This window comes from Gamsiella multidivaricata, assembly GCF_025024155.1.
Source record: "Gamsiella multidivaricata strain RSA 2152 chromosome Unknown BC939scaffold_28, whole genome shotgun sequence".
NCBI classification, from domain to species: Eukaryota; Fungi; Mortierellomycota; class Mortierellomycetes; order Mortierellales; family Mortierellaceae; genus Gamsiella; species Gamsiella multidivaricata.
The window spans coordinates 169021-196673 of NW_026251736.1; the positions used below are offsets into that span (position 1 = coordinate 169021).

At 49.6% G+C, this 27653-nt stretch overlaps 12 protein-coding genes across 12 annotated transcripts; 6 read left to right on the forward strand and 6 right to left on the reverse strand.

The window, feature by feature from the left end:
- Positions 1-464: 464 nt before the first annotated feature.
- Positions 465-2272, reverse strand: BC939DRAFT_449711 (uncharacterized protein). Its single transcript, XM_051555421.1, has 4 exons — positions 2030-2272; positions 1701-1950; positions 1452-1606; positions 465-1354 (listed from the first exon to the last, which is right to left on the reverse strand). The coding sequence occupies exons 1-4, from the start codon at positions 2193-2195 to the stop codon at positions 531-533; spliced, it is 1395 nt and encodes a 464-aa protein (XP_051412802.1). The 5' UTR covers positions 2196-2272; the 3' UTR covers positions 465-530.
- A 183-nt stretch (positions 2273-2455) lies between these two features.
- Positions 2456-6403, forward strand: BC939DRAFT_449713 (E1-E2 ATPase-domain-containing protein). The gene is made up of 2 exons (XM_051555422.1): positions 2456-3480; positions 3596-6403. Exons 1-2 carry the CDS (start codon positions 2769-2771, stop codon positions 6319-6321), a joined length of 3438 nt encoding a protein of 1145 aa, XP_051412803.1. The 5' UTR covers positions 2456-2768; the 3' UTR covers positions 6322-6403.
- A 213-nt stretch (positions 6404-6616) lies between these two features.
- BC939DRAFT_492541 (uncharacterized protein) lies at positions 6617-9301 on the forward strand. Its single transcript, XM_051559529.1, has 2 exons — positions 6617-6787; positions 6892-9301. Exons 1-2 carry the CDS (start codon positions 6701-6703, stop codon positions 9265-9267), a joined length of 2463 nt encoding a protein of 820 aa, XP_051412804.1. The 5' UTR covers positions 6617-6700; the 3' UTR covers positions 9268-9301.
- Positions 9302-9410: 109 nt separating this feature from the next.
- Positions 9411-11339, reverse strand: BC939DRAFT_483951 (thiamine diphosphate-binding protein; the record flags this gene model as incomplete). Its single annotated transcript, XM_051559224.1, has 7 exons — positions 9411-9546; positions 9657-9960; positions 10066-10330; positions 10439-10572; positions 10669-10815; positions 10929-11058; positions 11256-11339. 7 exons carry the CDS (start codon positions 11337-11339, stop codon positions 9411-9413), a joined length of 1200 nt encoding a protein of 399 aa, XP_051412805.1.
- A 147-nt stretch (positions 11340-11486) lies between these two features.
- On the reverse strand, positions 11487-13587 carry BC939DRAFT_515604 (uncharacterized protein; the record flags this gene model as incomplete). Its single annotated transcript, XM_051561147.1, has 8 exons — positions 11487-11870; positions 11953-12073; positions 12154-12371; positions 12451-12471; positions 12584-12773; positions 12856-12904; positions 13009-13090; positions 13446-13587. 8 exons carry the CDS (start codon positions 13585-13587, stop codon positions 11629-11631), a joined length of 1065 nt encoding a protein of 354 aa, XP_051412806.1. The 3' UTR covers positions 11487-11628.
- A 16-nt stretch (positions 13588-13603) lies between these two features.
- Positions 13604-16363, reverse strand: BC939DRAFT_138978 (uncharacterized protein). Its single transcript, XM_051550134.1, has 4 exons — positions 16163-16363; positions 15824-16059; positions 15340-15689; positions 13604-15229 (listed from the first exon to the last, which is right to left on the reverse strand). The coding sequence occupies exons 1-4, from the start codon at positions 16239-16241 to the stop codon at positions 13636-13638; spliced, it is 2259 nt and encodes a 752-aa protein (XP_051412807.1). The 5' UTR covers positions 16242-16363; the 3' UTR covers positions 13604-13635.
- A 542-nt stretch (positions 16364-16905) lies between these two features.
- BC939DRAFT_396504 (ribosomal protein S9/S16-domain-containing protein) lies at positions 16906-17945 on the reverse strand (the record flags this gene model as incomplete). The annotated part of the gene is made up of 3 exons (XM_051552300.1): positions 16906-16997; positions 17111-17191; positions 17321-17945. The coding sequence occupies 3 exons, from the start codon at positions 17943-17945 to the stop codon at positions 16906-16908; spliced, it is 798 nt and encodes a 265-aa protein (XP_051412808.1).
- A 926-nt stretch (positions 17946-18871) lies between these two features.
- BC939DRAFT_476650 (uncharacterized protein) lies at positions 18872-20084 on the forward strand (the record flags this gene model as incomplete). Its single annotated transcript, XM_051558607.1, has 3 exons — positions 18872-18947; positions 19082-19246; positions 19381-20084. 3 exons carry the CDS (start codon positions 18872-18874, stop codon positions 20082-20084), a joined length of 945 nt encoding a protein of 314 aa, XP_051412809.1.
- Positions 20085-20750: 666 nt separating this feature from the next.
- On the forward strand, positions 20751-22838 carry BC939DRAFT_449738 (14-3-3 protein). The gene is made up of 3 exons (XM_051555423.1): positions 20751-20900; positions 21864-22514; positions 22620-22838. Exons 1-3 carry the CDS (start codon positions 20828-20830, stop codon positions 22670-22672), a joined length of 777 nt encoding a protein of 258 aa, XP_051412810.1. The 5' UTR covers positions 20751-20827; the 3' UTR covers positions 22673-22838.
- Positions 22839-22901: 63 nt separating this feature from the next.
- On the forward strand, positions 22902-23794 carry BC939DRAFT_476652 (uncharacterized protein; the record flags this gene model as incomplete). The annotated part of the gene is made up of 2 exons (XM_051558608.1): positions 22902-23068; positions 23182-23794. The coding sequence occupies 2 exons, from the start codon at positions 22902-22904 to the stop codon at positions 23792-23794; spliced, it is 780 nt and encodes a 259-aa protein (XP_051412811.1).
- Positions 23795-23950: 156 nt separating this feature from the next.
- On the reverse strand, positions 23951-25554 carry BC939DRAFT_476653 (uncharacterized protein; the record flags this gene model as incomplete). The annotated part of the gene is made up of 2 exons (XM_051558609.1): positions 23951-25276; positions 25369-25554. 2 exons carry the CDS (start codon positions 25552-25554, stop codon positions 23951-23953), a joined length of 1512 nt encoding a protein of 503 aa, XP_051412812.1.
- Positions 25555-25922: 368 nt separating this feature from the next.
- BC939DRAFT_449743 (mitochondrial genome maintenance protein) lies at positions 25923-27057 on the forward strand. Its single transcript, XM_051555424.1, has 2 exons — positions 25923-26325; positions 26421-27057. Exons 1-2 carry the CDS (start codon positions 26225-26227, stop codon positions 26659-26661), a joined length of 342 nt encoding a protein of 113 aa, XP_051412813.1. The 5' UTR covers positions 25923-26224; the 3' UTR covers positions 26662-27057.
- The last annotated feature ends 596 nt before the right edge of the window (positions 27058-27653 follow it).

A 27653-nucleotide genomic window follows, 5' to 3' on the forward strand; every position in this document is an offset into this window, starting at 1 on the left:
AAGGAGAAGCGTCAAGAAGGGGCGCTGGAAGTCGAATGGGGAGCCTGCATCCAAGGAGGGCTACCAAGCCAGCGACAACCTTGTAGAAAAGAAAAAGGAGTATTAGCCTATGGTGACAACAAGCTGAGCATGATAATCAAGCAATCAAGGGAGGAAGAGAAAGAAGGGGTTCGCGATCAAGAGACGGCTTCATCTGCAATGCAGCCGAGGCGCTCGACCAGGACCTAATACGCCGGGAACAATTTTGTGGGAAGTCTTTGTAGATGTGGCATGTTGAAGGTGAAGGGCTGAATACCGTTGTTTGTCATGCCGCGCTAGCCCTTCATGTCTTGTCTTTCAAGCATGCTAAAATGCCATGGTGGTCATGGTGGATATCATTAACGAGCGCGTTCTAGGGCCCAATGTTTAGTGGTCGCGGGGTCCGTCAATCGAATAGAGCTCATTTTTCGCCAACGAAGGAAGCACACGGAAGGACACGCTGTTTTTATTGTCTGTAAAGTACCTATTCGTGTATAAGTACATCGTCGCTTTTACATAGCGCCTTCGCTGGAGATCAAAGTGTCAGCAGCAGCATGAGCAGTCTCAAGACCCTTCCACGACCTACTCTTGCCCTGCCACCTCCCCTTCCCTCCGCCCTTGACCTCGACAAACTTGCTAATCTCGTCCGCGACCTTCTTGACCATGTCCTCGTTTTGTCCTGTGATGATTATCGGTCCACCTTCCTTCTTATCACCAGCCGAGAGAACAAAGATCCGCTGGCCTTTAACTAAGTCATGATCCTTGAGCAGAGATGTCAAGACAATCAGGAAGTCCATGTCCGCGTCCTCACGGTGGTACTTAATCAAGTACGGTGTACTTGACCCGCCTTCATTAATAAGGTTCTTGTCCTTCAGTTCCTGGATCCAGTCCCGAACCTGATACGTCGCAATCTCTTTGAACAGGGTCTTAACTTGCTTGAACGCCTCTCGGCCTTGCTTTTGGGTTTTTACCACTGTTTCAACAAAGGTTTCAGGCCCTCCAGGTGCAGAGAGGACACTACCAAGGTCCCTGGTGAGCTGATAGGTCTCTTGCAAGAGATTGAGAGCTCTCTGACCAACAACAAAGAACAGTCGACAGTTGGCGCCCCGAATCTTTTCCTGGTGCAGGATTTTAATACATTGCAGATCCTTAAGTGATTTGACATGGGTTCCACAGCAGGGGTTGTAGTCGAGCCGAACGAGTCCATGCTTCTTAGGGGGTTCTCCATTCAGCTGATCCTGGTCCTTGTGGTTGAGGGGATCCTGTTCTGCAGCAATCACATCGAGGTCCTCCATGATCTCAACCACCCTAAAGACACCATTGGGACCCACGTAATCTGCGCAGCAACGAATAGAGCATAATTGATGAGCACATCTATCAGGAGATATGAGTTGATCATCTTGGATCATTGCTTAGCGCAATCACGAAAGTACCTTTGGGCAAGGTAGCTGGACGCTGATCCGTGAAGGTGATGTGGACTGGATAGTTGCGGCGAATGTAGAGGTTCAGTCGATCCTCAACCTGTTGAACCTGCTCTAGAGTTGGTGCCTTGGAGAGCTCAACATAGCACCTTGTAGCGTTCATTCCCCTGTAATTCGCACCAACGTCCATATATTGAATCAGTCAACATAAAGCAGGAGAAACGGCAAGAAAAGAAATGAGAAGCGCGAAATCTTTCTTACCATGCCAATGTATCACAGCCGAACTCGGGCTGTTCAAAAACAGCACTGAGCAGATGTTGGCCGCTGTGCTGCTGCATATGATCGAACCGGCGGACCCAATCGAGCGCTAGCCTAGCTTCGGCGCCCTCTTCCATAGGTGCGGTGATGTGGTGGACATGGTTGGTACCAACCCTCTGCACGTTCTTGACCTCAATAGTCTCATTGATGGTGCCATAGTCGCAGGGTTGGCCACCCCCCTCAGGGAACAGGACTACGTAGTACAGAGTGATTAATGACTACCTTTGCCAAAGAAGATAGAAGAACGAAGCCTGAATGGAGGGACCGCTCACCTGTGTCCTGGAGATGCACCTCGTACAGCTTTTGCTTGTTGGGCTTGCTGGAACATGAGAGGACCGAGGTGGTCATGGTCGTCAGATATGGTGTGTGCTGACAGGTCAGCAGGCCGACTGGGACCTGTGTAACAGCCGCTGCCGTGGTAGAAGAATGCTCTGGCATGATTGGGAATGTTCTGTCTTGTGATTCAGGCGGACGCTGATGGTGATGGTGATGGTGGTGATGATCAACGGGTAAATTTAGCCTCAATACCAAAATTGGTGGCGTGAGTGTGTTCCTGAGGCCTGCTTGCAATTACGGAAGGCTGTGCTTTTAGAGAGGCTATGCGCAGTTTTCTAAACCAATCAGATTTGGCTGATAACTTTATTTTATAGCCGTTTTTTTATTGCCGCGACATTCTTGTAATCCCTCTTCGGCATCGTCTTTACTTTTTTTTCTTCGATGGTCTATTGAAATGACACGTAATTTCGCCTTCGAGTAATTCGGTTGATTCCATTCCTTCTATCCGTTTTGTGTATAAATACTCCATACTTTCCCTCCTATTTTCGTCATTATCTTTCTTTCAGTTCTCCATTTTTCACACAGTTCAATTGTGCACATCCACCTTTGCGCTTTCTTTGCCACCGAACCATACTGCAACTCACAATCGTATATTTCCTCGCTATCATATCTCAACACTTCACCAGCGCTTCCACCGAACACTTCGCCAACACTCCTTTCAATACACTCACAAATATGCAGATCGTCTTGGAACAATCCTCGGCACCTTACAGTAAGGCTACCGTCACCATTCAAGGCATGACCTGCGCCAGCTGTGTCAGTGCCATCGAACGCGCACTGTTGTCCTTACCCAGTGTTCAAAAGGCATCTGTCGCTGTCAATCTGCTCCTCGGTGCCGCGACACTCTTTGCAAGCCCAGACCTCTGCCCTCCTTCCTTGATCACAGAGGCGGTCGAGAATGCTGGATATGATGTCCTCTCCTGCAAATACACGGAACCACTTCGCTCTGCAGTAGCGCCGCAATCTTCGATCACAGCCAACAAGACTTTATCTGCCCAGCGCAAGACGTCTAGTATCTTCAGAGCATCACTCGATATCTCGGGCATGTTCTGCGACTCATGCAGCTCCAAAGTTGAAGGATTGCTCAAGTCCCTCCAGCGAGTTATTCGCACTTCTGTCAAGGTCTCACTCGCGACCGGTCATGCTCAGTTCGACTACCAAGTTCAACAGGACGAGCCCTCAAGTATTATGACCAACACCTCGATCGCAGACAAGATTCGTGAGTTAGGATTCGAAGCAGATCATATCAAGATCGAAAAGATCTCAGACGATGAGCAAACGTTATTTGGCAATGCCTCAGAGGACTCTAATGACGGCACCACTCTCACAACGACTCGGCTGGATATCTCTGGAATGACCTGCGCCAGCTGTGTCAGTGCCATTGAATGTAAGTAGCCGCTTGCACATTGGACAAAAGCATGCCGTTGCTTTGGATGTACGTACTACTACTTCAAGTAAATGTGCAGTATTTGACACTTTTTATTCATCCTTTTGAAATACAGCATCGTTGAGCAGTTTGTCAGGCATCTATCAAGTCCAAGTCAATCTATTAGCAAAGTCAGGCGTAGTTGTGCATGACCCAACCCTGATCGGTGTGCGCGATCTCATGGCGGCAGTCGAGGACACTGGATTCGACGTATCATTGCCAGCGGACGATGCCGCTACCAGTAGGAACGCACTTCAGGAAAAGATCAAGCGCGAGGAGCTCCTTCTCAGACGCCGGCTACTTCTCTCGCTCGTTTTCGCGGTGCCAATGTTTATTGTGGCGATGGTCATTATGATGATGCTTCCGAAATCGAACCCAGCCCGTGCTAGTCTGATGAAGGAAATCATCCCTGGGCTCAGGATTTCAGACGTGATCATGTTCATTCTGGCGACCCCGGTACAGTTCTGGCTTGCGCAACCGTTCTACAAGAAAGCGTACCGTGCCCTCCGCTATACTCGCACCGCCAACATGGAGACTTTAGTGGCGCTCGGAACCAGCGTTGCTTACTTTGCCAGTTTGGGAAGCATCGTTGCTGCGATGGTCAAGGGAAGAGATAAGCACGAGGATGCTCATGGCAGCATGGGCATGTCTAGCACAGGCGTCGACTTTTTCGAAACTGCAGTTTTCTTGGTAACTTTTATCAACCTGGGTAAATGGCTCGAGGCCATGGCCAAGGGTAAGACTGCCGAGACTATCACCAAGCTCATGGACCTCCAACCCGAGACAGCGGCTCTTGTCAAGGCGGACGAGACCACGGAGGAGATTCCTGCGTCATTGATCCAGGTCGGCGATATCCTCTTGGTCAATGCTGGTGGACGCATCCCCTGCGATGGAATCCTCTGGAAGGGAAACACGATGGTGGACGAGGCTATGATCACTGGCGAATCGCTTCCTGTCCAAAAGATCGAGCGCAAGAGTAAGCTTATCAGTGCCACCATCAACCTCTCCTCTGTCATCCAAGTCAAGGCAACCAAGGTCGGCAAGGACACGACTCTCTCCAGGATTATTCAGCTCGTCCAAGACGCCCAGGCCAGCCCCAAGGCTCCGATCGAGGCCCTCGGTGATAAGATTTCTGGTGTTTTCGTGCCGGTTGTCATCGTCCTGGCTCTTTTGACCTTTGCCGGCTGGGCGATCGCTGGACGTTTGGATGCCATCCCTGCCGATTGGATTCCCGAAGGTGAGAGCTATTGGATCTATGCGACCTTATATGCCGTTGCGGTTCTTGTGATTGCCTGCCCTTGCGCGTTGGGACTCGCTTCTCCTGCTGCCGTCATGGTTGGAACAGGTGTCGCAGCCAAGCACGGTATCTTGATCAAAGGTGGTGGATTCGCTCTGGAGATGGCCAAAAGACTAGATATTGTGGTCTTTGACAAGACAGGCACTCTGACGACCGGTAAACCCAAAATGACCGACTGGTGGATTCTTCCCATGTCCGTCAAGAATGACTCCAATATGGTCCTTGAGATTCTGGGCAAGGTTGAGGCTGGAAGTAGCCATCCTGTTGCGCTGGCCGTTGCGAAGGGTGCGGCAGAGCTATTACACAACGATCCGCAAAGCATGAGTGCGATACCGGTGCAGGAGGACGAACAACTCCAGGAGGAGGACAACGAAGCGCGCTTTTTGCAGAAGCAGTTTAATCACGTCAAAATCGCTCATATGCGCGAGGTTGCCGGTCGTGGTTTATCAGCGACGCTGACTTTGAATGACAATCTGGTGCTGGAAGGATATGGACACTTTCGCGCTCTGAATGTGTTGGTCGGCAATGAAAAATGGATGCAGGAGAACGGAGCACACTATCCAGTCCAAGTCAACATGAAGGATCGCGAGGCTGAGCTTCGTCGTTGGCAGTCCGAGGGAAAATCTGTGGTCCTTTGTGCGGTCAGTCCTGCGGTCAGCAGTAACGGCGACGCCGTGTCCCTCGCCAGTTTGAGCACGGCGGCGACTTGTAAATGCGAGCTCTGCGAGTGCATTGACTGCAACTGCAGTACACAACTTGGCTCTTCCAACGTTCCTTTGATCATTGCTCAAGTTGCGGTGGCCGATACTGCTCGTCCCGAGGCCGCAGAAGTGATTGCTGATCTTGAGGCGCAGGGCGTTGAGACATGGATGTTGACGGGTGACCATCCCACGACTGCACAGGCCATTGCGCGCCAGCTTGGGATCACCAAGGTCATCGCTGGAGTCCTGCCGGAAGACAAAGCTGCGAAGGTAAAGCAGCTCCAGCAGAGCGGTCGACCGGTCTCCAGGCCTGGAGTGTCCAAGTTGTTCAATTGGAAACAGCGCACCGAATCATCCTTTAGGCTTTCAAACATCGCATCCTCCGAGCACGTAACCGAGGACAGCGCGTACCGTCAGATGCGTCCTGCTATTGTGGCGATGGTTGGGGATGGCATCAACGACTCCCCGGCCCTGGCGCAGTCGAACCTAGGTATCTCTGTCGGATCGGCGACTGATATCGCGATCGAGGCGGCATCGATTGTGCTTCTGCGCGATACGCTGACGGACTTGCTGGTGATGCGGGATCTGGCCAAGACAGTGGTGCGTCGGATCCAGATCAACTTTCTGTGGGCGTTCATGTACAATGTGGTCATGATTCCTATTGCGGCAGGAGTGCTGGTGGCATGGAAGCGGTCTGCAGTAATTAACCCGTCCTGGGCAGGATTGGCAATGGCGGCATCGAGTGTTAGCGTGGTTCTCTCGAGTTTGCGCCTACGATCGTACCGCTACCGACCACGCAAGTAAAGGCAGTGAGCCTAGAAGTATCTATTCCCCGTTTCCGTGTATAACAAGATGCGACAATAAAAAAAAGCGCTTTAAAGATCACTATGTGATTTTGTATAAATGGACTTGTGGTATCCATATTGGCAATATGTGCTGAGCAGAGTTACCAAAGTAAAGGTTATTGAAAGAGAACACGACAAGCAAAATCGCCTTGGGTTTCGTATGCGAGATTCGCCCAGATTTGAGTGTCGCTGCCACCAATTTTTAAGGACAGCCACGCTTGAAGTGACACTAACAGCGAACCTTATTATTGGACCTTACTTTGTCTCGTAGATCGATAGATCCGCGACTCTCTCTCTCATCCCTCAATCCCTCAATCCCTCATCGTCCGTGAGACCCAATGCTGCAGTTACGAGCCTTACAGAGCGCGACTCTACTTCGCGTTGCGTCTCTGAGAACCGTCTCCGTGCCAGGTGTTAGTCCCAAGGTATGCTTGTATTGTCCGGAAGCGTTGAACAAGGAATACATCTTTATTGCATTCAGCCTTGTGAGTACTTGCTGAACACGGCGTCTGTGAACATTATCCTCTAGGTCTCACAATCGTTCCTAGTCGGTCTACGTCCTATGTCCAAACCGCTTCAACTGCACTCAATCGTTCCCCTATTTACGATTTCTGAGATCGCAACCAATTTTTCATCTGCTTCTAGCTCGAAACCCAAAGAGTGGACACCTGAGCTCGATATGAAACTCCTTAACTATTGCAACTATTGCACATCATCTAATTGGGTCCATATAAGCAGCTCCCTTGGCTTTTCCGTCGCTGAATGCAAGGCTCGACTTAAGACAGCGCAAATACAGGATGAGCGCCTAAAGAATTGGTCCATGACACTTGAGATCTCGACTGAGCACGAAAAGTCAGTGCCAGAGCTGGTGCATCTGATGGGGCAGGGTAAGACGTGGCCCGAGATAGCAGAGACCATGCAAACGGAAGAGGAACTCTGTCGGGCTCAGTGGGCAAAGCTGGGCGCGATTTATTCCATGGAACACCCAAAAATGCTTCGGGATACAAGATTGTTGAGGGTACTCAAGAACAGCAAATTTAATCTGAGCAGGTGCGACGGGCGAGGAGGGACCGAGGGGCCGACAACGGGTGGTTGCAGATCTTTGACAGGCGTAGACTTGTACGATTGGGACAGATTATCCAGGGAGGCTTCCAATTCCGAGTTCAGCCCGGAACATCTGCGCTATCGCTTCATCACCCTCGCTAGGAACAGGATTAGATGGACCGCGGAGGACAGGCAGGCGCTTTACGGGTTCATAGAACGATCATTATCAGCACACGTTGGGATGGGACTGGTGGATGGCGAACCCGACTGGTATAGAGCCTCCCGAGAGATCGTTCAGGGCCGTCATTCGCCTTACGATTGCCGTGCACAGTGGAGGGTCTATCACAGAGAACTTCGTCCCGGACGACACTATCTGCCTTGGACTGCATCTGAGGTCTTGGAATTTTGGGAAGCCTGGCAGGAATACGGAGATAACTGGACCGCCATCGCCAACAATATCAGCAGCGGTCACCAGCCTCGCACCCCTAAGAACTGCCAAGGGGCCTTTCACTTTGTTATTAGCAAAGCCAAAGAATTGCAAGCCAGCAGACGAGTCCTCAGCAATACGTCCTCTCAAGTATTTGTCAAGTCTGGAGTACGTTCGCAACACTCTTGGACTCCTGAACTGATATTTGAGCTCCAGCGAATTGTCCAGGAGGAGACTAACTTTGACAAGCAGCGTCAAACCGATGCAGGTCATTACGACCCAACCTGCTCTCCAAAAATCCGATGGACAGCTGTTGCACGGAGACTTGATGTCGGTATCAGCCCAAAACAATGCAAATATTGCTGGTTGAAGGCGACCTTTGATTCTCATGGAAGTGATACTACTTCTCGCCGAGGCACCCCAATTTACGAGCATGACAGGAAGCGTCTGATGGAGCTGCTTAAGCAGGGTCGACCCCACGGCGCGGAGAAATGGATTCAGTTTCAGCAGACACACTTCCCTACGCACTCACTGGATGTGCTGAAACGTGAATATACTCACTATTCGTTGAAGGAATTGATTGAGTCCAAGGCCCTGATGCGACAGCTGGAGGAGCTGGTTCTCAAGTACGGCGAACACTCTTGGAGGCACGTTGCAAAGGCTATGTCCGCCAGTGGACTTCCTCGCACAAGTCGACACTGCCAGCAGGCATGGGCCGCCCAACAGGTTCAGACAAATGCCCAGTGGAGCCTTGAGGAGCTGGATAATATGATAAACGCTGTGGATGATATTCAGCAAAAGCGGCTCAGTGAAAGCGTGCTGGAACACACAAACACCGACGACAACTCCTCGCTGCCGAAACTCACGACCGAAGACTGGATCACGATTGGACGGCTTTTTCCATCGAAAACCTCAGTCCAATGCCGATCCAAATGGTCTGAGATCAAGGTAAAAAAGGATGGCGCCGCGGACGTTTGGGACAATGACAGCAACTTCAACTCTCTTCGCAAAGGCTCGGGAGCTGAAGCAGCATCCTCTTCCCATCGAGATCTGCCTCAGTCTGTCTGGAACAAAATTCGGTGGACTCCAGAGCGAAGTGCGGTGTTGACAACGGCGGTCGAGAAGTTCGGCGGGAGCGATGTCGTCTTCGAACAAGTCGCCCGGCGCCTAGGCACTACAAAGTCGGCCTGCCAGGCACGATGGTTTCAAGAGAAGTCTCTCAAAAAGGACGCATCCAAGAGATTTTTGTGGAATGAGAAGTACGATAGGATTTTGCTCGAAACTGTCGCAGAGCACAAGAAGATGAACCTAACAATCAAAGTAGCGCTCAATAACGTTGCGAAGCAGCTGGATGGTTGTCCACAAGACTCGCCGCGTGGCCGATGGAGGTATTTGGGCAAGTTGAGGAAAAAACAAGCGCCGCAGGATTCATAGAGTTATTCTCAAGGATTGGGAATAACATTGACGCTGTCTTTAAAATGCATGTTTATTGTGCTGATGAACTTGTTGAAAAGTATTTGAAGGTCCTCCATTCTATATTCCTAACAAAAAAAAACCAAAACCAAAGAATGCTTCATCTAAAACTTCATTGCGCGCTCAATACCCTCAGCGCAACGGATCATGTCAGGGACATGGAACTTTTCAAACACCAAGGGGAAGGGTGTGTCAAAGGAGCAGAGACGCTGTGGGGGAGCCTCAAGGCGCAAGAAGCATCTATTTGCAACAATGCAAAGAAGCACCGTTGTAAGCGTTAGTATATATTGCAATATCGATATAGAAAAGATAACTTAAGAACATAAATAAAGAGCGAAGAAGCTTTGTACCTCTCCATAACGGTGCTGGCGATTTCAGCAGCAAAGCCCTGGGTCTTGGGAGCCTCGTGAGCGATCAAGAGACGTCCTGTCTTGTTGACAGACTTGCAGACGGTCTCGACGTCCCAAGGCAAGATCGAGCGGAGATCGATCAGCTCGACCGAGAGACCGGGCATCTTCTTCTGGGCCAGCTGAATCGCGTTCTCGAGAACATAGAGCTGTGCACCCCAGCCGACTACTGTCAAATCATTGCCCTGCGTCAGAATCTCGGCCTTGCCCAGGGGCAATTCGTAGTCGCCGACTGGAACCATCTCGACTAGTCAGTCAAAGTCAAAAGGACAAATGATCTCAAGGTTAATTTCTGACACTGTAATAGGCAATACCTCAGCACAGTACCATGATCCGATGCAGACATCCATACCTGCAGCGCGGTAGAGAATCTTGGGCTCCATGAAGATAACAGGGTTGCGATCACGGATTGAGGCCAGGAGAAGGCCCTTAGCCTGGATTGGACCGCGAGGAATGACAACCTTGAGACCAGGGGTGTGCGCAAAGTAAGCCTCGGGGCTCTGGGAGTGGTAGTGGCCACCATGTCCTACGGCACCGCTTGGTGTGCGGATGCACAATCCACCGACGTTAAATTCTCCTCCAGAGCGGTAACGGTACTTAGCAGCCTCGTTCACTAGCTACAGCGCAATATAAGATGATGCATTAAGGACCGAAATGCAATGACGACGAATTATCGACTTCACGTTCGATATTCCTCAAAGAGAGTAATTAAGAATGTTACGTACCTGATCAAAGGCTGGAAAGATATAATCTGCGAACTGAATCTCAGCAATGGCGGTCGATCCCATAGCTGCCATACCGATACCAAATCCAGCAATACCCTGCTCTGTTAAGGGAGTGTTGAAGACTCTGTCACGTCCTAGAGGGAACGATAATTCGTCATCAGAATAGCAAGCAAGTTTTAGTAAGCTCAATGAAAGAAAGAAAAGAAAAACATCGGTCAATACCAACGTACCAAACATCTCTGCGAGTCCCATTGTACAGCGGAAGACGCCTCCGAAGGCGACATCCTCTCCAAACACACATGCAGTATCATCAGTGGCTAAAGCAATGCTCATGGCATCGTTAACAGCCTGGAAAGTATTCATCTTCTTAGTCTCCCCTGCATCGAATAAACAAAAAAAAAAAAAAAAAAAAAAAAAAGAATTAGTACCACTGAAAAGTATCATCAACCATGGTAGGATTGGCATTTCCAGCTTAACCTTCCAAGCATACCATTGGCAACACTGGCGAGCTCAGGGTTCCTGAGGGCTTCGTGGTGTGTGCTCTTGATGAACTTAGAATTGGCAACACCGGGCATGAAGCCCTCGGCAGGAGGAGGGGAACTGGCGGCGGCATGATGGCTCTTGAGTGTGGTATGGAAATGCTATGTATTGGAGATCAAGCAGATCGATGGATTGTAATAGTATGTCAGCGCCATATTGTCGACTGGTCATCCATCGCCTGTAGGTGCTGTTGTTTACTATTGGGCCTTTTCCTGGTCAAGCCGTAACCTCCATTCTTTGTACAAAGCAGCTATTTGTGCCTGGTTGATTGACATACCTTGACTAATATCTGCTGATGGGTAATATTCCTGGTAGCTGCACAAAATGCAGAGGCCAGATGGGGCGTTTTCAAGAAGGCCATGGAGATGATGAGGATTGAATGAGATACGGAGTGGAGTGGAGTGGAATGGAGGAGGAATGAGATGTGAAGTTGCAACGGATCAGACAGAGGGAGGAAAATAAAAGAGGGGAGAAACCTTATTCTGCATCGTGGGAAAAATTCATACGGGGCAATTTTATTCGCACGAGACTGCTGCAGTTTGTACAGCTGAACAGGCAAAGAAAGACGAAGGATGCAACCAACTCGATTACTTTCTAGCAAACATTTCTGCCGGAGCTGAGCAAGAGCCTATAAGACAGGCCATGTGGGCCTAGGAGCTCTCACTGGAAGACATCATGCGAGGGGCAGCAGGCACAGGACCAGGCTGGCCTGCATTCTGCCCGCTCACTTGCCAGCCGATCGAGCGGTTGGAATAGGACCTCAGTTCCATGTTCCGCTGCACACTTCTCGCAGAGTTATCTGAGTCCCTTTGTAAGGACGATCTATGCTGACTTAAGATCTTGCACTGGCTACCAAAGGAGCTTGGACGATCATAGACAAATGGACGTGCCTCTATAGGATTGTTGATAAGTGAATCTCTTTAGTGATGTCGCTTGGGACTGTGTACTAGAATAAATAGGATGATCCTGACTACCTTGAGAGGGGAGAGGATAAAACGGAACTGAAGCAGGCGAAGGTGCTGTGGCAAATATCAGTGGTGGTGCATGTGGCAACGGCGCATGGTCATGTCCCAGCTGTTTGGGTGGATCCAGATCCTAGGAGAACAAAGATCTTCGAGGTTAGTTATGATTCGTAGCAATCCAGTCAAATATCACTATCGCGACGGTATCCATACTAAGGACTGATAGAGTCGATAAGGATCGCCAGTATTGCTCAGCATGGCATCTCTCTCCTGCGTCTGATGAGAGTACTTGGGCATATCTGCGAACAGAGGCCGTCTCTTTTGACGCTCATAGAGTGTCTGAAATTTGGATAGTAGACGCGACTTTTCGTCCAGCTGTTCACTGAAATCTGCCGTCTTGCGCTTCTCCTGCTCAAGGTCTTTCTGCAATGCTGTGAACAAATAGAAAAGCAATAAATGTAACCCATGGTCAAAACTACTCTACTCGCACATTGGAATACGTAAACTTACAGTTCATTTTATTGCGAAAACCTGGATAAACATGAATCAGAAGTGGTTGCATTAGCCATCTAATCATCCATCTGTTACCATGTGCGAAGCATGGTCATTGTATTTGACCATGAATTACGAGACAACAATGTACCGTTGAGTTCGGCGTTGACTTCACGTATCATTCTCTGCTGCTGTTTCTCACAGAGACTCAGCTTGTCCTCCAAAGTTTTCTGTATCATTTCCTGATACTTGGCTTCTTGCGATGTCTGATATGTCCAGAAGGAAATGGCGCGTGTGCATATTTCCATGATGACTTCAGGACGCAGACCGGACAAGATCGACTGGTAAAGGATGAGACTAACAATAAGTATATAGTCTTGAAATCAAGACGAATAAACCACTTCCAGTCGGAGCTATGCGTACAGATCGATACTCCTGACCGGGGTTGAGTTCCACAAAGACAACATCGTCCCTATCGTAACAAGGACGAATAATACAAAATATATCGAGCGTTTAAGTGCCCACCAACTGAAAGAATATCCGTGTTGTATGCGCCATGCATATTGGTAATCTTACTGCTGTGTCAGACTAGCTTCGCAAGCGGGACAGACGAGAGCAGCCCCAAAGGCTTTGTTGGCACAGGCCACACAAAATATGTCTGAGGTCGATAAATCGAGGTTAGAATTATCGCCCGAAGTTCGTTGTCCTCAAGCATTTGTACACCACCATGCTTAGCCCATGCATGCATGCAGCAGGAATACGTTACGCGAACAAGTCGTTACACAAGCCTAAGAAGGATTAACAAAAGTCGACGTGAGGCCATTGTTTACCTCTGCCTTTATCGAGCGTGTTGATTACAAGAGTCAGAAAGTACCTTTCCCAAGGAGCTCAATGTACTCCGACAGGTCAGAATATTGCCTAGCCATCATAAGCAACGTGTAAGTACAACATTAATTGGTATAAAATGACTATCATGAATTTTGCGCCGAAGCGCAATGGGAACCCATAAATACATTTCAGGTCTTGGTCGGCCATTTCCTGTGGAGTACGAAGCGAAGCGACAAGAAGCGAGGTTGACAATAAGCGAAGGGAAGAATATGCTTGATCATTTGGTGGCAACACGGTCTTTTTCCTCTTGACCTTGACCATGGCCATGACTGCGTATCATGGTGGTTTAATATTATATGAAGTATTCCAGTGTGTTTAACTGCGTCGAGCATATTCAGACATGTGCCCAGTTTTATACGCAGGGTTCTCATCCCTGTTCTCTGCATAGCCCCTCCGCGACTGGCCCGCATATATTGGTAGCGCCATTGGTGCAGTTGATTCCATCGGTATAGTTGGCTCTGTCCTTGACATTGGAGAAGTCGATGCTGTGCATGACATTCGAGTAGCCGCCGCTGTTCGCGACATCGGAGAAGGTGGCGCCATCGGTGCTGTTGGTGTATTCATTGCTGTTGGTGCCGCCATCACGGGAGACAAAGACATGAGTACAGGTGGTACAGGGATAAAATGGAAATAACCTCCTGGGTCATTTCCTGAATCGTGCGGAACTAGTTGAGTAGGGGTTGTGGGTTCAGAAGAGCGGCGAGATCGGCGAAAGGTCTGGGAATGTTCAGGACGAGGCGAGGCTGGGCCTAGTCCAAGATCAACAGCAGGAGGTGCAGTTGGCATCTCGACTGTCATGTTAAAAGGCAAAGGAAGAATCCTTGGCTGAGGCGGCTCATTCTTCTCCTGAGGATATCCATTCGGGCCCATTGGGGGCGACGTGAATAATGGCTGTACTGACAGATTTGGTACCAATGGGCGTCGTGGAAGGCGAGGCGCTGGAACAGTCGCGGGTGCAGATCGCTGAGAGGGTACAGATCGCTGAGAGGGTACAGATCGCTGAGAGGGCGCCATCGAGGGATGCGCATGCATATTTGATGACGGTCCTGAGAACGGAGGCGACATGGACGTGGGTGACGCATATGATACGGGCGAGGGCTGGAGTACTGCTGCTTCTTGAGGTACGGATGGGAGCGGTTTGATGGACCTCGGATCTTCCACTGCGGAGGTCGTGTGGCGGTGGATGTCGCTGACCTGCAGCGTTGTTGACGGCCAAGGCAGAAGAGGAGGGGCAGCTGCAGAATGACTTCGATCCCGGATGGACGAGTAATTCGCTGGCACAAGCGACGTTGATGCTGGGCTAGAATCGTTTACCTGTCTTCTCGGACTCGCCTGCAAAGTGCTATAGCCTGACGATGCTTCTCTTCCACCTCCTCGAAAAGGTCCAGGTATATATTCAGGTGGTTTTGGTATATTTTTTGGTGAAGGCATAGAGTTGTGTAAGGTGGATGTCTGGGGCGAGGACGACGAAGAGGGCTGAGATTCAGAAGGCGATCCGGTGAGAGTCAAGCAGCTGGAGCTAGAATGGAGACGCTGCATCTGCAGCGCAGGGTGGTGTGCTGACGGCGATTGAGCAAAGTTGGATCGCTGAATGTCCAGACTGTCGGACATGGTCCCGATGACGATGGGGATCTGGATTTCAAAGCCGCCGGGGCTGCTTAATATCTTGTTCCGCATCTTGCTCTTGACCCTCTTGTTATGCCGTCCTTCAAGGAAGCTGGACTTGACCCGCATGTCGAAAAGGATGTTGAGATGGTATTCAATAGAGATGACCTTTGTCGCCGATAGGGTCGGGAGGGCACTGTCAGGAACATTCAGACCGGAGACGATCTTTCCGGTGTTCAAGCTGGAGTTGACGACCACTGCCTCCGCACATGTCGCAATTGTCTCCATGTATTCCCTTGCGTGCCTGCAAATCGCCGGTTGAAAGACGGAGATGGTTCCTTACTTTAGGAATTCATTATTGTCCATTCATTCCGATCGTTCACATAGCGACAATGATATTCAAATCCAACTTACTCGCCTGCGTAATAACTTTCCTTGCAAAGCAGTTGAACAAAGCAGCCAGGGTCTCTATGGATCTTTAGTGGGTGATGAAGATCGATCTCCAGCTGTAGTCGCTGTCCTTTGAGATAGGCAGTTCGAGAGAGGTTGACGACAGCGCTTGCAAGATCATTCGTTGAGATCATGTTTAGACCAAGACTACTGCTTCCTTTGGCGGAGATCGGGGACGAGTAGGGCTCGGTCCTGATGTTGATCCGATCCTTGACTGGAACAGCCGTTGTCGCCTTGAGCTCCTGCATTCCACCCAAGAATCCCAGTGAGCTGAGAGTTGCTGACAGTGTGTATTTGACTGTTCCATGGCGATACTACAATGAAAACGATGCAAAGCATGTTGTAAGTACAGGCCTGTGCCATTGGTGCAAATATAATTGATCCTCGACATCGCTGCTGCCTCGCACGGCTCAAGTGGAAAAATCCCATCGGCTATGTTCACATATACCTTTCCCGACGACGGTAAGTGTTGCAGCGGGATCGTGAACTGAAAGGGCCAGCTATGTTTCCCCTCCTCCAGCATGTGTTCAACTGCGTTGTTGGCGTTGCCGAGAAGGACGACCTGCTGGTTGATAACATAGGCCTGGCCCTCTGATTTAGCGAGCTTTGTGGTGACCAGGCCAATGAATTGGATCTTCACGCATGTATATTTAAGGCTTGAAGAGGTTACCAGATGGACATGACCTACCCAAGCATGTCGTCAATAACGTTGATTCAGCTATTCACCCCCTTCTACCTCATATCCCCATTAAATTATCAATTGAAGTGCTATTCCTCTCTCTCTTACCGCTGAGGGTATCGCCAGGCAGATAGTGTCCGGGTATCTCGTTGACACCAGATAGTAGGGCGATGGTCAACTTCTTCATTGATCCTTACTGTTGCTGTGGGATGTGGAATGCAGAATGAGGGCGAATGTGGCTAAGAGCGGAAGAGTAGGTTTTACCAAAGGGCGAGCGAGGGCGCTATTGAGGCGCCGTGCGTTGCAGTGAAAGCACGCTCCCTTTTTCAAGAGGTGAGAGTGAGAGTGAGAAAGGTGTGGTGGGCAATATGCACTTGAAAGTGAATGCGCAAGGTAATTGAATGACAAAAAGAAAGGAGAGTGAATGAAAGATGATTCAGTGTCCTCATTACACTGCAATCAGTTGGATGGGCGCAGTGTCCGTTCCCCTCTCGCGCGCGGGAAAACAAGCGAGTGTATTTAAACCTGATAGATTATTTGCCAAGAGAAGCAGCAACAGCCCAGCTGGGAAGGAAAGAAGAGGTTACCATGCAAACAGCCAGCTCAACAACAATAGCAACAACAGAGCAGCCTTCTTTCGACAAGCATTCGCTTTTACAACCAAAGATAAAAGGGCCGTACGAGCTGAAGTGGCAGAAACACAGTACCCGACCATTGCACAACAAGGACTGAGAAGACAAACATAGACCTGCGCGCAGTTGGGCTGCAACGGTTGATGATTGATTGAACTATATTGTAATTTGTAGCTGATGACCGGCCTCCTAGGCCCAATTGCTTTTTGCTCCTCTCCTTTAACGCTTGACCCACTGGAACTTTTTCCTTGCTCCGTATTGGCCGGGCTTCTTACGTTCCACAACACGCATATCGCGCGTAATACATCCAGCTACACAAAGAGAAAATGGAAATAAGAGAGTTAGATCAAATACGATATCAGTTCAAAATCATCATACAGCTACAGCTCATGAAGTACATAGCACTGAGCACAAAAGACCATACCCTTTCTCAATGTAGGCTTCAGTTCTGGGGAATGTGTCATCAGTGCCTTTGCGATTCCAAGAGAGATGGCTTCAGCTTGACCTGCGATCGAAATGAGAACCGGGCAAAAGGTAAAAAAAAATGGTCAGGTTCCATTGAAGACACAGGTTGGAAAGCGAGCGCGGCATAGCATAGCAAAGCATAGCATGCAATATTCCTTGCGTCACACACCAGTGGTACCACCACCCTTGACTAATGCCCAGACATTGTATTTCCCGAGCAGGCTAGTCACTTCGAAGGGTTTCAGCAATGATTCACGATCCTGAATCTTTTTAAAGTAGCTGGCTGCCTCCTGTCCATTTATCAGCATCTTTCCGTCCCCCTCGACAACATAGACACTGGCACTGGCCTCCTTTCTACGTCCAGTCGCCAATGCTCGTCCAAGGTGATCGACGACGCGTGGTTTGGCTTTTTGGGCCATCTGTTCCTCAGTCTTTGAGAATTGGTTGAAGAGGGCTTCGACTGGTGCAGGTCGTGGAGTGAGGGTCGCGAGCTGGTTCAGTTTGGAGACAATGAGTCGGTATTGCGATGTCTTCAACGCATCCACGCCGACTGCCGTTCTGAGAGCCTCCTTTCCGAGCCAGTTGGGACGCAGTGCTTGCTTGAAAGGTTTAGTGATGGGTCGATACTGACGGTATGTGTAGTCGAGGTTGACAATCAGTTCGTTATAGACTGGGTTCGTGGTGAAGTACGAGGGAGACGCGGGCTTAAGCTGGAATCCACCGAGGGACCCGTATCCGTCGATGGGTTGTTCCTGAGAAGGGGCCTCACTTCCAGACTGTACTCCAATTGACATTGAGCGAACACAGATTGTCGAAGCAAATCCCCTTGTAGAAGTACGCATGGTCGACTGTAGGGGCCGACTGATCGCGCCGACGATGGCACTGGCCAGCGTCCGTGAAGAGAGCATGGTTGACTGGCTGTCGAGGTTGAAGGTGTGCGGTTGAAGAGGGGGATCAGCCAAAGGGTTGCTTCTGAAGGTCGTTGCAGCGGGGCACCGGGAGGCTTGTCTCTCGATTTTGTTTACCCACAAGTAACCTCTTCAAAAGGAAAAATAATTGCTGTGCTTGCTTTTGCGGAGAGGCACATGACTGTATTGTATCCCTGCATCTGTCTACCAAGACGAATTGGGGGTAAATGGATAAGGCACGGTGGGCGCTCTGAATCACTCATTGGCTATCTCTTCCAGCGTTACCAGAGTCTCAAAGTGTCCCTTGGTGCTAAGGATCACCCTCAAATAAAGAATGAATGCCTGTTGACCATGTTTGAGGCTGGGTAGCACCGGACTAGATTGTCCGACCCACTATACGTCGAGAGGCTTCAAATCATGCACTGTGTACACATCCCCACCCTTCCCGTTCCACACCTTGCTTGACATGTCTTGGAACCGGAATCAAAACGCACGCTCCACAGGCTACTTCCTCTGGTCCACATGGTCCAGGCACCGCCCTACCATTTACAGACATACATTTGATATCTCTACCGGGGTTGTGCCATGATGACAGTTGAAGTGCGAGCCCCTCTTCGTCCACACTAAAGATCGGTAGCAGGTTAGTCACTTTCTTTCGCTTCAAATAACTACGAAGTCCCGGTGTCTGCTTCCTTCTGATCTCTTGTCAATGCAGCAACTATTCTAACTACTTGCCCATCCATTGCGTACTCCGCCCTCCCGTTCCCACTTCGATATCCATTTCAATTCATTCCATCGTTACAACTGCAAAAATGATGCAAGTCCACGATTACACCTTTCTTTTTGGCGTTGGTCTCTTCTTCGCGTTCATGGACGTCTTTGGAATTGGTGAGAGCCCATAATCCCATGAACCATTTTCAATGAACATTTTTCTCAAGGCAAGATCCGTTCATTAACGAATACACTTCCTCTGGTGTCTTCAGGTGCAAATGATGTTGCCAATTCCATTATAACTTCCGTAGGCTCCGGTTCAACTACCCTTGCACAGACTTTGATCATCGCCTACTTCTGTGGGTTCGGTGGTACTATGCTGCTCGGTGCCAACACCATCGAGACCATCAAGACCATCGAGGACGAAATTGTCGGTCCTCAGATGTACTCTGACAACCCTGAGGTCCTGATGATATGTATTCTGGCTCTCTATGACATTGTCGCGTCCTTAAACGTGCACAAGTCCATCCACTCATTTTTTTTTTTTTTTTTTCACTTGCTTTGCAACAACTGATGATGGTACTCACATTAATAGGATCATCCTCGTGAGTCCTATTCGCGCCCTCTCGTGGGTGGCCCGTCTCGACAACACACGACATCTTTGGTGCCATTACTGGCGCCGGCATCTCGGCCTTTGGTGGTAGTGGTGTTGCCACCATGATTAACATTTTTTATATCATCCTCAAAGACTCACAGAAGTCCGATATTCGCAAGGCTTCGGTCGGCATCCCCATTAGCATCGCTGTCGGCGTTGGCGCTGCTGTATTTATCTGGTACTTCTTCTTCTTCCTCCGTCCCTACCTCCGTCGCAAGATCCAGGACAACGAGGACCTCAAATGGTACCACTTTTTCATCATCCCCTTTGTCAGCAAGCGTGAAATGGCCACCATCAATCCGAAGGAAATGTTCCAGCTCGGGATGAAGGCCGGCAAGGCGGATACCACTACTAGATCTGATCTGGAAGACGGACAGGTCCGTCCCTCGCTTATCAGCCTTGAAAAAAAAGACAAAACTTTTGCTCAGCGACTCAAGAGCACAGTCTTTGCTGGTCTATATCACGACATCAACACCACGAACGAGAATAAGAATGTGGATGAGACCCATGCCCATGCCACGAAGTTCGACAATGACGCCGAGCGCCTCTTCTTCTGGCTCAAGTCATCACTGCCCGCTTCCCATTCTTTGCGTACGGGCCAAACGATGTTGCTAACGTTATCGGCCCTCTCGTCACTATCTATTACATTTGGAGCATAACCAATATCGATGTCCTCAATACCTCTGTGCCTGTTTGGATTCTTGCGTTCGGTGGTTGTCATTGACCTTGGCCTTATGACCTACGGATACCACGTCATGAAGATCCTCAGCAACAAGGCTACTTATATGACTCCACCTCATGGCTTCTCTGTGGAGATGGGCACATCCATCACTATCCTGACGTGTTCTAAGCTGTTTCTTCCTGTGTCCTCAGCCCACTGCATCACTGGCGCGACTACAGCCATTGGATTGCTCTCTGGAGGGGGATTCAGATCTTTTGAACTGACGCGTTCTCCTCGGTGTTCTCTTCGACCGGGTGGCGACGCTGCCCGCTGCTGGCATTGTATCTGGAGTGATCTTTGCCTTTGTTTCTCATTCTCCTCGGATTGTATAGATAGCGCTTCATTTTCAATGATCATGCACCCCTCCCCTCCCCCCTGGATACCTTGCGTCTCCCAATGAATACCATTCTACTTTAAATAAATTGTCCAAGTGCCCCGTCCTTTTTTTGAGTGAGGACTTATTCATTTTTGAGCAGGTGTGTATGTGAAGGTGCATCTCCGCGCGTCATTTCGTGGACAGGGATCACGCGGCACAGGACGAGAAGATGGGTTTTAAGGGGTCTTCAGGCAAATCCTCCTAATCCTCCTTGTTATCCAACTGCCTCGCCTTTTTTGTTTCTTATCCTTTTACTTCTTTATCCAACCACTTTCCCCAAACCACCCAAACACACTCACTACACCATGGCCGAAACTCTTACTCGCGACAACCACGTTTATCTCGCCAAGCTTGCCGAGCAGGCCGAGCGCTATGAAGGTAAACAATAAGAGTGAATGAAAGATCATCCATCGAGTATCATTGTCAACTCTCTTGTACATACCATCCTCAGTTCGAAACGATTTAAACGTATTTGAACAGGAAAATGCATCATTGCAAAGTCATTTGCGCGGTTTATTATGTTGGTTTGCTTTCTCTAAATAATGTAGCGATATCGACCTCCATGTGGGCATGTCATAGACATTTTTGGTGACGAGACAGTGTATACATCACATATTTCACAGATGCATCCACCAATGGCCGAGTGCAACCCATGCAGTAGTATATGTGGGGCAGTTTGAGGGAATGCAGCAACAGATGACCACGAATGAATGGAGGGTTCAGTACCTGGTGCGAAGAACAATAACAAAAGTGTCGCGTTCCTGGAGTGCTGCCAGCTGTTACTACGCCAGTTGTTGCTGAGTACTCATCTCCAAACTGAGGTTGTTCGCCATTACGGAACCTCGCTGACTTTCTGGTCCCCTTTATCTTCATGTATCGTTCCTTGTAAACTGCTTTTCCGCTTTTTTTTTTTTTTTTTTTTTTTTTTGCTGTGGTTTCCCTGCCTGCTGGGTTGCAGTATCTTTGGTCAGCTGTCTCCCTTTCCTTCCTACTTGCTGCCTGCCCCTCACTTTTTCCGCGTTCCCACGTCACATTTTTTTTCTTTTTCTTTTATCGCATAAGGAGGAGCTTTTGTGATTCGGCTACTGGCCCTGATAGGACATGATGAACATTTGCAAATGGATGTATTTCCATTGGTTTCCATTCGTTTGTCATAGGAAAGAGAAAAGCAGAAAAAAAGGCGTCGAAAGAAAGAAAGGGGTTGCGATAAAAAGAGATCAATTGAATAGTTCCTGGGTTGCTTGAAGGAAACTGGCGTGATATTCTGTCAGCGATTGAGTAATCCAGTAATATTCACCTGTTATCTCTCATTCTCTACATGTGCATCCGATCCTTCAATAGAGATGGTCAAGAACATGAAGGAGGTCGCTTTTGCCAACACAGAGTTGTCGGTTGAGGAGCGTAATCTCCTCTCGGTCGCCTACAAGAATGTGATCGGTGCCCGCCGTGCGTCCTGGCGCATTGTGTCGTCGATTGAGCAGAAGGAAGAATCCAAGGGCTCAGAGTCGAACGTTGCGATGATCAAGACGTACCGCACCAAGATCGAGGAGGAGCTCGCGGATATCTGCAATGACATCCTCAATGTGCTCGAGAAGAACCTGATCCCGTCTGCAAACCTGGGCGAGTCCAAGGTCTTTTATCACAAGATGATGGGCGACTATCACCGTTACCTGGCTGAGTTTGCGACGGGCGACAAGCGCAAGGAGGCTGCAGACAAGTCTCTGGAGGCCTACAAGGCAGCTAGCGACGTCGCCATCACGGAGTTGCCACCTACTCACCCCATCCGCCTGGGATTGGCCCTCAACTTCTCTGTGTTCTACTACGAGATTTTGAACTCGCCCGACCGTGCATGCCACTTGGCCAAGCAGGCCTTCGATGACGCCATTGCTGAGCTGGATACCTTGAGCGAGGAGAGCTACAAGGACTCGACGTTGATCATGCAGCTCTTGAGAGACAACTTGACTCTCTGGACCTCGGATATGCAGGAAGGAGGTACGGCCTTGCATTTGCCTTGAATGACTTGCCTCTATCGCTGTCGTTTGTTCCTATTAAAACTAACAATTTCATTCTTTGCTCTTTACTCGGCATGAATAACAGCTTCTGCAAACCAGACAGAGGCTACAGAGGGTGCCCGTGAGCCTGAGGCCTAAACGGAGTCGGGTCACTTTCTCTACCCTCAATCTTACTATCACTGAACATAAGTTCCTTCCCCACCCACCAGACAGAAAACACACTGGCATGCGAATAAAGCAAACCGCAATTGAACGCCAGTTTAAGGCATAAGTCAATGGATTCGACTATTTTTTAAAGGGTCACAGTTTTGCAAGATGTGCATCATCTTTATTCGAATCAATCCTTCAAAATTTGATGCCAAACACGATGGAGCAGGCCGAGATTCAGAGACAGGACAAGGACAGCGACTGCGTCGACAACGTTGGAGAAGAACAGGAAGAACAAGCAGAGCAAGAGCACGACCGCTACAAGAACAACCCAGAACTCCTCGGCGAACACAAACCAAAGGCGACTCGACTATTTTCTTTCGACTGGTAACAGTGCGACCGATAGCAAGAGGCATTCAATTGAAGTGGCGGTTCGGACTAAACGCATATCCTTATTAACACGCGCATATGTGTATGTCTCTGTTGGTGTATGAATGTAGGGCCAGTGGGTTCGTATCCCCGTTCCGTCCTACACCAGAGGGCATTCTTAGCAAGCTGCTTAGTCATGTCGATTTCTCAGGACCAGAATCGGGTACATTGCTCGATCTGGGCTGTGGGGATGGGTTGGTTCTGGTTCAGGCGCTCAAGGCTTTCCCGCGATCGCAACTCAGACGTGCCGTTGGTGTGGATCTTGATAGAGAACTTCTTGATTATGCCAAGGGCAAGATCCTACGGAACAATGATGATGGAAGGAGGGAAGGGGATGATGATGGGCAGGAGTATGGGGTCTTAGGACGGTTGGAGTTGTATCACGGAGATTTGACGACTAGGGACGAGGCGTTGAGCGTGATCATGACGCCCACGGCTGCCGATCATGGAGCGGAGATAGAGGGAAAGGAATCGATGACAATGAGGATATTATTGGATGAATGTTCACATATTTTTGTGTATTTGCTGCCTGAGGCATTGTCGAAGCTAGCGGGGTTACTGAAGGAAGCTGTGGAACGGCGGCAGAAGGTTGTGTTGTCGATGCGATGGGAGATTCCGGAGCTCCGTGGATACCAGGTTCATGGTGGGGTGGATTTGCAGTACTATGTCTACAAACTGGTATAGTAGCGATGGTGTCCTGGATGACAATCTGCAGAGCAATGGCACGGCCTATCAATAAGTTTTCCCCACTGTATATTTCTTTGTTGTTCATGAGAAACCTCTTGTCTTCGAACCCGCTGCGCTCGTTGTAAAAAGCAATTGTTTATTTCACTATACGTATCACTTTACAACAGCGGGCTGGGCAAACTTCTCGCTCTTGTTTTGAACCGGTTTACGCGGGTTATTAATGCGTCCGCCGCGGCTGCCTGCACCTCCTTGCTGCTGTTGCTGGTGCTGTCCATGTCCATGTCCATTAGACGCGTTATGATGCTGTTGTCCAAATCCGCCACGTCCAGCACTCTGGTTTCCAAGTCCGCCCCCACGACGACGCTCCTCTGCTAAGACAACGTCATTTCCGACCTCAACCATGTTCTGTTTCAATGCCGCATGCATGGCTTCTGGGGTTGAGAAGTCCAGGAAGGCACAGTTCTTCTTCTGAGTGAGTTCCAGGTGCTTGACAGTTCCAAATTTGCTGAAGGCTTCCCTCAGTTGAGGGAGAGTCATGCGTTCGGTGACGTTCTTGATGTAAATCGAGTGATATTCTGGTCGGCCTTGAGGTCTGGGGGTCGAGGCGATGGTAGTAGCTTGAGGTGTGGATTGGGGTTTGGCTGGGGCAGGCGGGGGAGTGGTGACGATTGCGGCTTTGGCGGATGCGACGTGAGTGCCCCACTGACTTGAATTGTTTGCAGCCAAGTTCGCCCAGGTCTTGAGTTTGGGAGGATGTGTAGGCGCTAGAGTTGGGGCAAGAGCCGGGGTAAAAGTCTGGGCCGTAGCAAAGGTCTGGGCAGCAGGAGGTGGGGAGAAAGTGGGTTCAGCGATAGGGGTGGCGGCATCCGTGACACAGGTGCCCTCCTTCTTGGCGGGTTCCGTGACAAGGACATCCTCCTTATTGGCGGGTTCCGTGACCTCTTGCTTCCCTTCATCCGATTTGACGATGTTCTTCTGAGCATCTTTCTTGTCCGCCTTTTTGTCGGTCTTTTTGTCCGCATGCTTTTCGGTAGGCTTGCCTTCTTCGACGGGGATGAGGATAGGCGCTGACTTCTCCTGTGCGGCCTCTACTTTAAGCGGGATTGGTTCCACGTGAACAGAAGGCGCGGAGGTAGGAGCGGCTGTGTGTTCCTCCTTGGGCGCAGTCTGGGGGACGGTGGCATCGATCGGCTGTGGTGCTGCTGGTTCCTCGACGACGTCCTCAGCTTCTTTGGGATATTCATCATCGTCTGTGTCGTCTTTGAGATAGCGAAAGATATCGTTGAGGACGTAATATCCCTGAGGCTGTTCCGCCAAGAAGAAGGTCTGGGCAAATTTTTGAGCTGGGCCGCCTTTGTTGGACATTTCTCCGAGGATCTGGATTATGATTCCGTTGTTGTGGGATGCTTGGCAGTCAAGATCGCTGACGAGGACCTTGCAATCTTCGAATCCGAGATCAAGGATCTTTGCGCGAATGGCCTATTGAAATAAAAGCGCAGGTGGATGTTTAATTGTTGTACCACGAGCGAGCAGTTGGGATCGGATTTGAGTTGATCTGAAGTGCGACTTACCTGTTGTCCTTGACAGATCTGAGTGTCGGATCCTTGTACACCATGGCTCATGGTCGAATTCTTGTTGTAGAAGCAGTAGAGGCGGGCGGGATCCTTGCTGAGGAAGGTGTAGTACTCGTGTGCGAATACGGTGCCGACCTTGGAGGGGCCATTATGGTCGGCTGCATCGTTGGGGGGGTTGGTCATCGTGTGTTTGTTTGCTGTCGCTGAACAGAAGGCAAGCAAAGAGGGCAGGCGCGGCCTAAGGCAGACGTATGAGAAGAATACAGTTGTCATGTTAGCATGGGCGAGACGCCATGGTGACATGGTGTCCTAGTTGCGGTCCCGGTCTTGGTTTGTCGAGAGGCGATTTCAAGGAAGAGCTTGTTGATTCTATGCTGATGCTTCCATGCCAGGCCTGCCGACTTGCGCCTTCATATGTTCCTGCCCAAGACGTAGTTATCGTTTATACCTTGTGAAAAGATAACGATTGCACGGAAAAAGGTGTGATGGAGCGAAAGATGTGAAAGGGAGCGCGCGTCCTTTTATACATTCTTTGGAAATGCACCGACCATTTTCTCCTTCCTTCCTTTTCATCCCCATGGCTCTTCTCATGTCCTCTTCCATCTTCCTCCCCTTTTTCTTCTTCTCTTTTCCACTTGATTCCAATACTCCTCTGCTACTATCCTTTGTCAATGCGACGTCAATTGGGTGCCGGACTGGCGCCCTGCCAGGGTCACACTCTACAGCCCCTTAATTTCTCCCCTACACACTAAATTGCCCCATTCTACCCCACACTCTTTCAAACAACTGCTCCTCCCTCTTCCGACCCACTCGACATCATCAGCAGCACAGCACAGCACAGCAGCAAATTACAATGGAGCCCTCAAAGTTTGAACGTGCCAAGGTCGGAGCTATGATGGGTGGTACCGTCGGTCTCTGCATCGGACTCGTTTTTGGTGGATTCTCTCTTATGAGGTAGACTTTCTTTCTTTTTTTTTTTTTTTTTTTTTTTCACACGATCAAACGAAAGCAAGGTTGTACTCAACTAGAACGAGCTTTTTTTAAAATAGAAATGGGCCAGGAACACGCGGATATGTGAATACGCTTGCACAGACGATGATCTCCTCGACAGCGACGTTTGCATTCTTCATGGCGATTGGATCAGTAATCAGGAGTGAGGAGGCAGAAGCAATCGACTATGTGTCCATGAACCAGAACCGCCACAAAAGTATTTGGGGAGGTACCATGCGTTTCACGGCCCCTCCAATTGTCATTCTTCAGCAGCAGAAAGAACAGCAACAGCAGGTGTAGCAGCAGAAACAGGAGGAGTTGATGGAGAAGGACAGAGGGAGTGCTGGACATAGAGAGCCAGCTATACTTTACACCCGCATTGTAAATAAACTACGCGGCTATTTTTTTTTTCTACGACCAAGGCGATCAATTGCATGGGTCTTATGTGCATGGACTACTTGAAGTCTTATTACTGATATCTTCAATTGTAGCAAAACCACCACATAGCGAACCATTGCTGTTGATAGCACAGTTGAGGCAGTCTGTGTCGTAGATTACCATGGCTCGATGCGTGTGTTCCTGACTGGACCCTCAGCGGTATCTGATCCGGTTTCTGCCTCATACACTTCCTCTCTGCCCATGAGTCCATCCATCCATGGGTGACGCGGTTTTTTTTCTTTTTTGGGTGACCCAATGGGCAATGTTAGAGAAGTGACTTGCTCCGCCAGTAGGACAATGAGAGGAGGACACCCAGCAGCATGCACTCTCTTCAACTCACTTCATTCATTTCCCTTTCCCAACCCTCCATTCCTCTTTATCCCTTACCGACCGCTTGGACAACGAGCCTAAAGCCACTACCCATTACCGTTCGGTGCTGCCAGTAAGCAACAACATTCCCCCACTTGCTTTGTTGAAAAAGAGAAAGCAGGTTCCCTGGTCCCCTCTCATCCTCCATCCTTCACCCAACGTCTTGTTGAAGGTGAGTTTTTTTATGGATAAAGGAAGAAGCGGTGGCAAAAGGACATGGTAGTGCGTGTGAAAAGAAAGGGATTATTGGTTGAAGGACCGACAAACGAACTAACAGGTTGGCTGTCGTGCATGTTCGTTTTTTGTCTTCTGTAGGCAGTATTACTTATCACTTCCACCACCACAGTGGCATCGTCAGAGGCTTCCTCCCCGTCCACCTCGAACTTGGCTTCTCCACCGCAGCAACAGCCTCAGCAGCAGGAGCAGGGGCACGCCGTTCTCTCCTCGACAGCCAACTCTGTTGTCCCACGCACTCGACTTGCAAG

Coding starts and splice junctions, on each gene's coding strand:
- BC939DRAFT_138978 (XM_051550134.1), bottom strand. CDS start 16,241: ATGAAGAAGTTGACCATCGCCCTACTATCTGGTGTCAACGAGATACCC. Junction 15,690..15,823: donor ACTTACCGTCGTCGGGAAAG/GTATATGTGAAC, acceptor TTTTCATTGTAG/TATCGCCATGGAACAGTCAA. Junction 15,230..15,339: donor GAAAGTTATTACGCAGGCGA/GTAAGTTGGATT, acceptor GGCGATTTGCAG/GCACGCAAGGGAATACATGG.
- BC939DRAFT_449711 (XM_051555421.1), bottom strand. CDS start 2,195: ATGCCAGAGCATTCTTCTACCACGGCAGCGGCTGTTACACAGGTCCCA. Junction 1,951..2,029: donor GGTGCATCTCCAGGACACAG/GTGAGCGGTCCC, acceptor TGTACTACGTAG/TCCTGTTCCCTGAGGGGGGT. Junction 1,355..1,451: donor TCCAGCTACCTTGCCCAAAG/GTACTTTCGTGA, acceptor GTTGCTGCGCAG/ATTACGTGGGTCCCAATGGT.
- BC939DRAFT_449743 (XM_051555424.1), top strand. CDS start 26,225: ATGGAGCCCTCAAAGTTTGAACGTGCCAAGGTCGGAGCTATGATGGGT. Junction 26,326..26,420: donor GGTGGATTCTCTCTTATGAG/GTAGACTTTCTT, acceptor TTTTTAAAATAG/AAATGGGCCAGGAACACGCG.
- BC939DRAFT_449713 (XM_051555422.1), top strand. CDS start 2,769: ATGCAGATCGTCTTGGAACAATCCTCGGCACCTTACAGTAAGGCTACC. Junction 3,481..3,595: donor CTGTGTCAGTGCCATTGAAT/GTAAGTAGCCGC, acceptor TTTGAAATACAG/CATCGTTGAGCAGTTTGTCA.
- BC939DRAFT_492541 (XM_051559529.1), top strand. CDS start 6,701: ATGCTGCAGTTACGAGCCTTACAGAGCGCGACTCTACTTCGCGTTGCG. Junction 6,788..6,891: donor TGCCAGGTGTTAGTCCCAAG/GTATGCTTGTAT, acceptor ATTATCCTCTAG/GTCTCACAATCGTTCCTAGT.
- BC939DRAFT_449738 (XM_051555423.1), top strand. CDS start 20,828: ATGGCCGAAACTCTTACTCGCGACAACCACGTTTATCTCGCCAAGCTT. Junction 20,901..21,863: donor GCAGGCCGAGCGCTATGAAG/GTAAACAATAAG, acceptor ATCCTTCAATAG/AGATGGTCAAGAACATGAAG. Junction 22,515..22,619: donor CTCGGATATGCAGGAAGGAG/GTACGGCCTTGC, acceptor CATGAATAACAG/CTTCTGCAAACCAGACAGAG.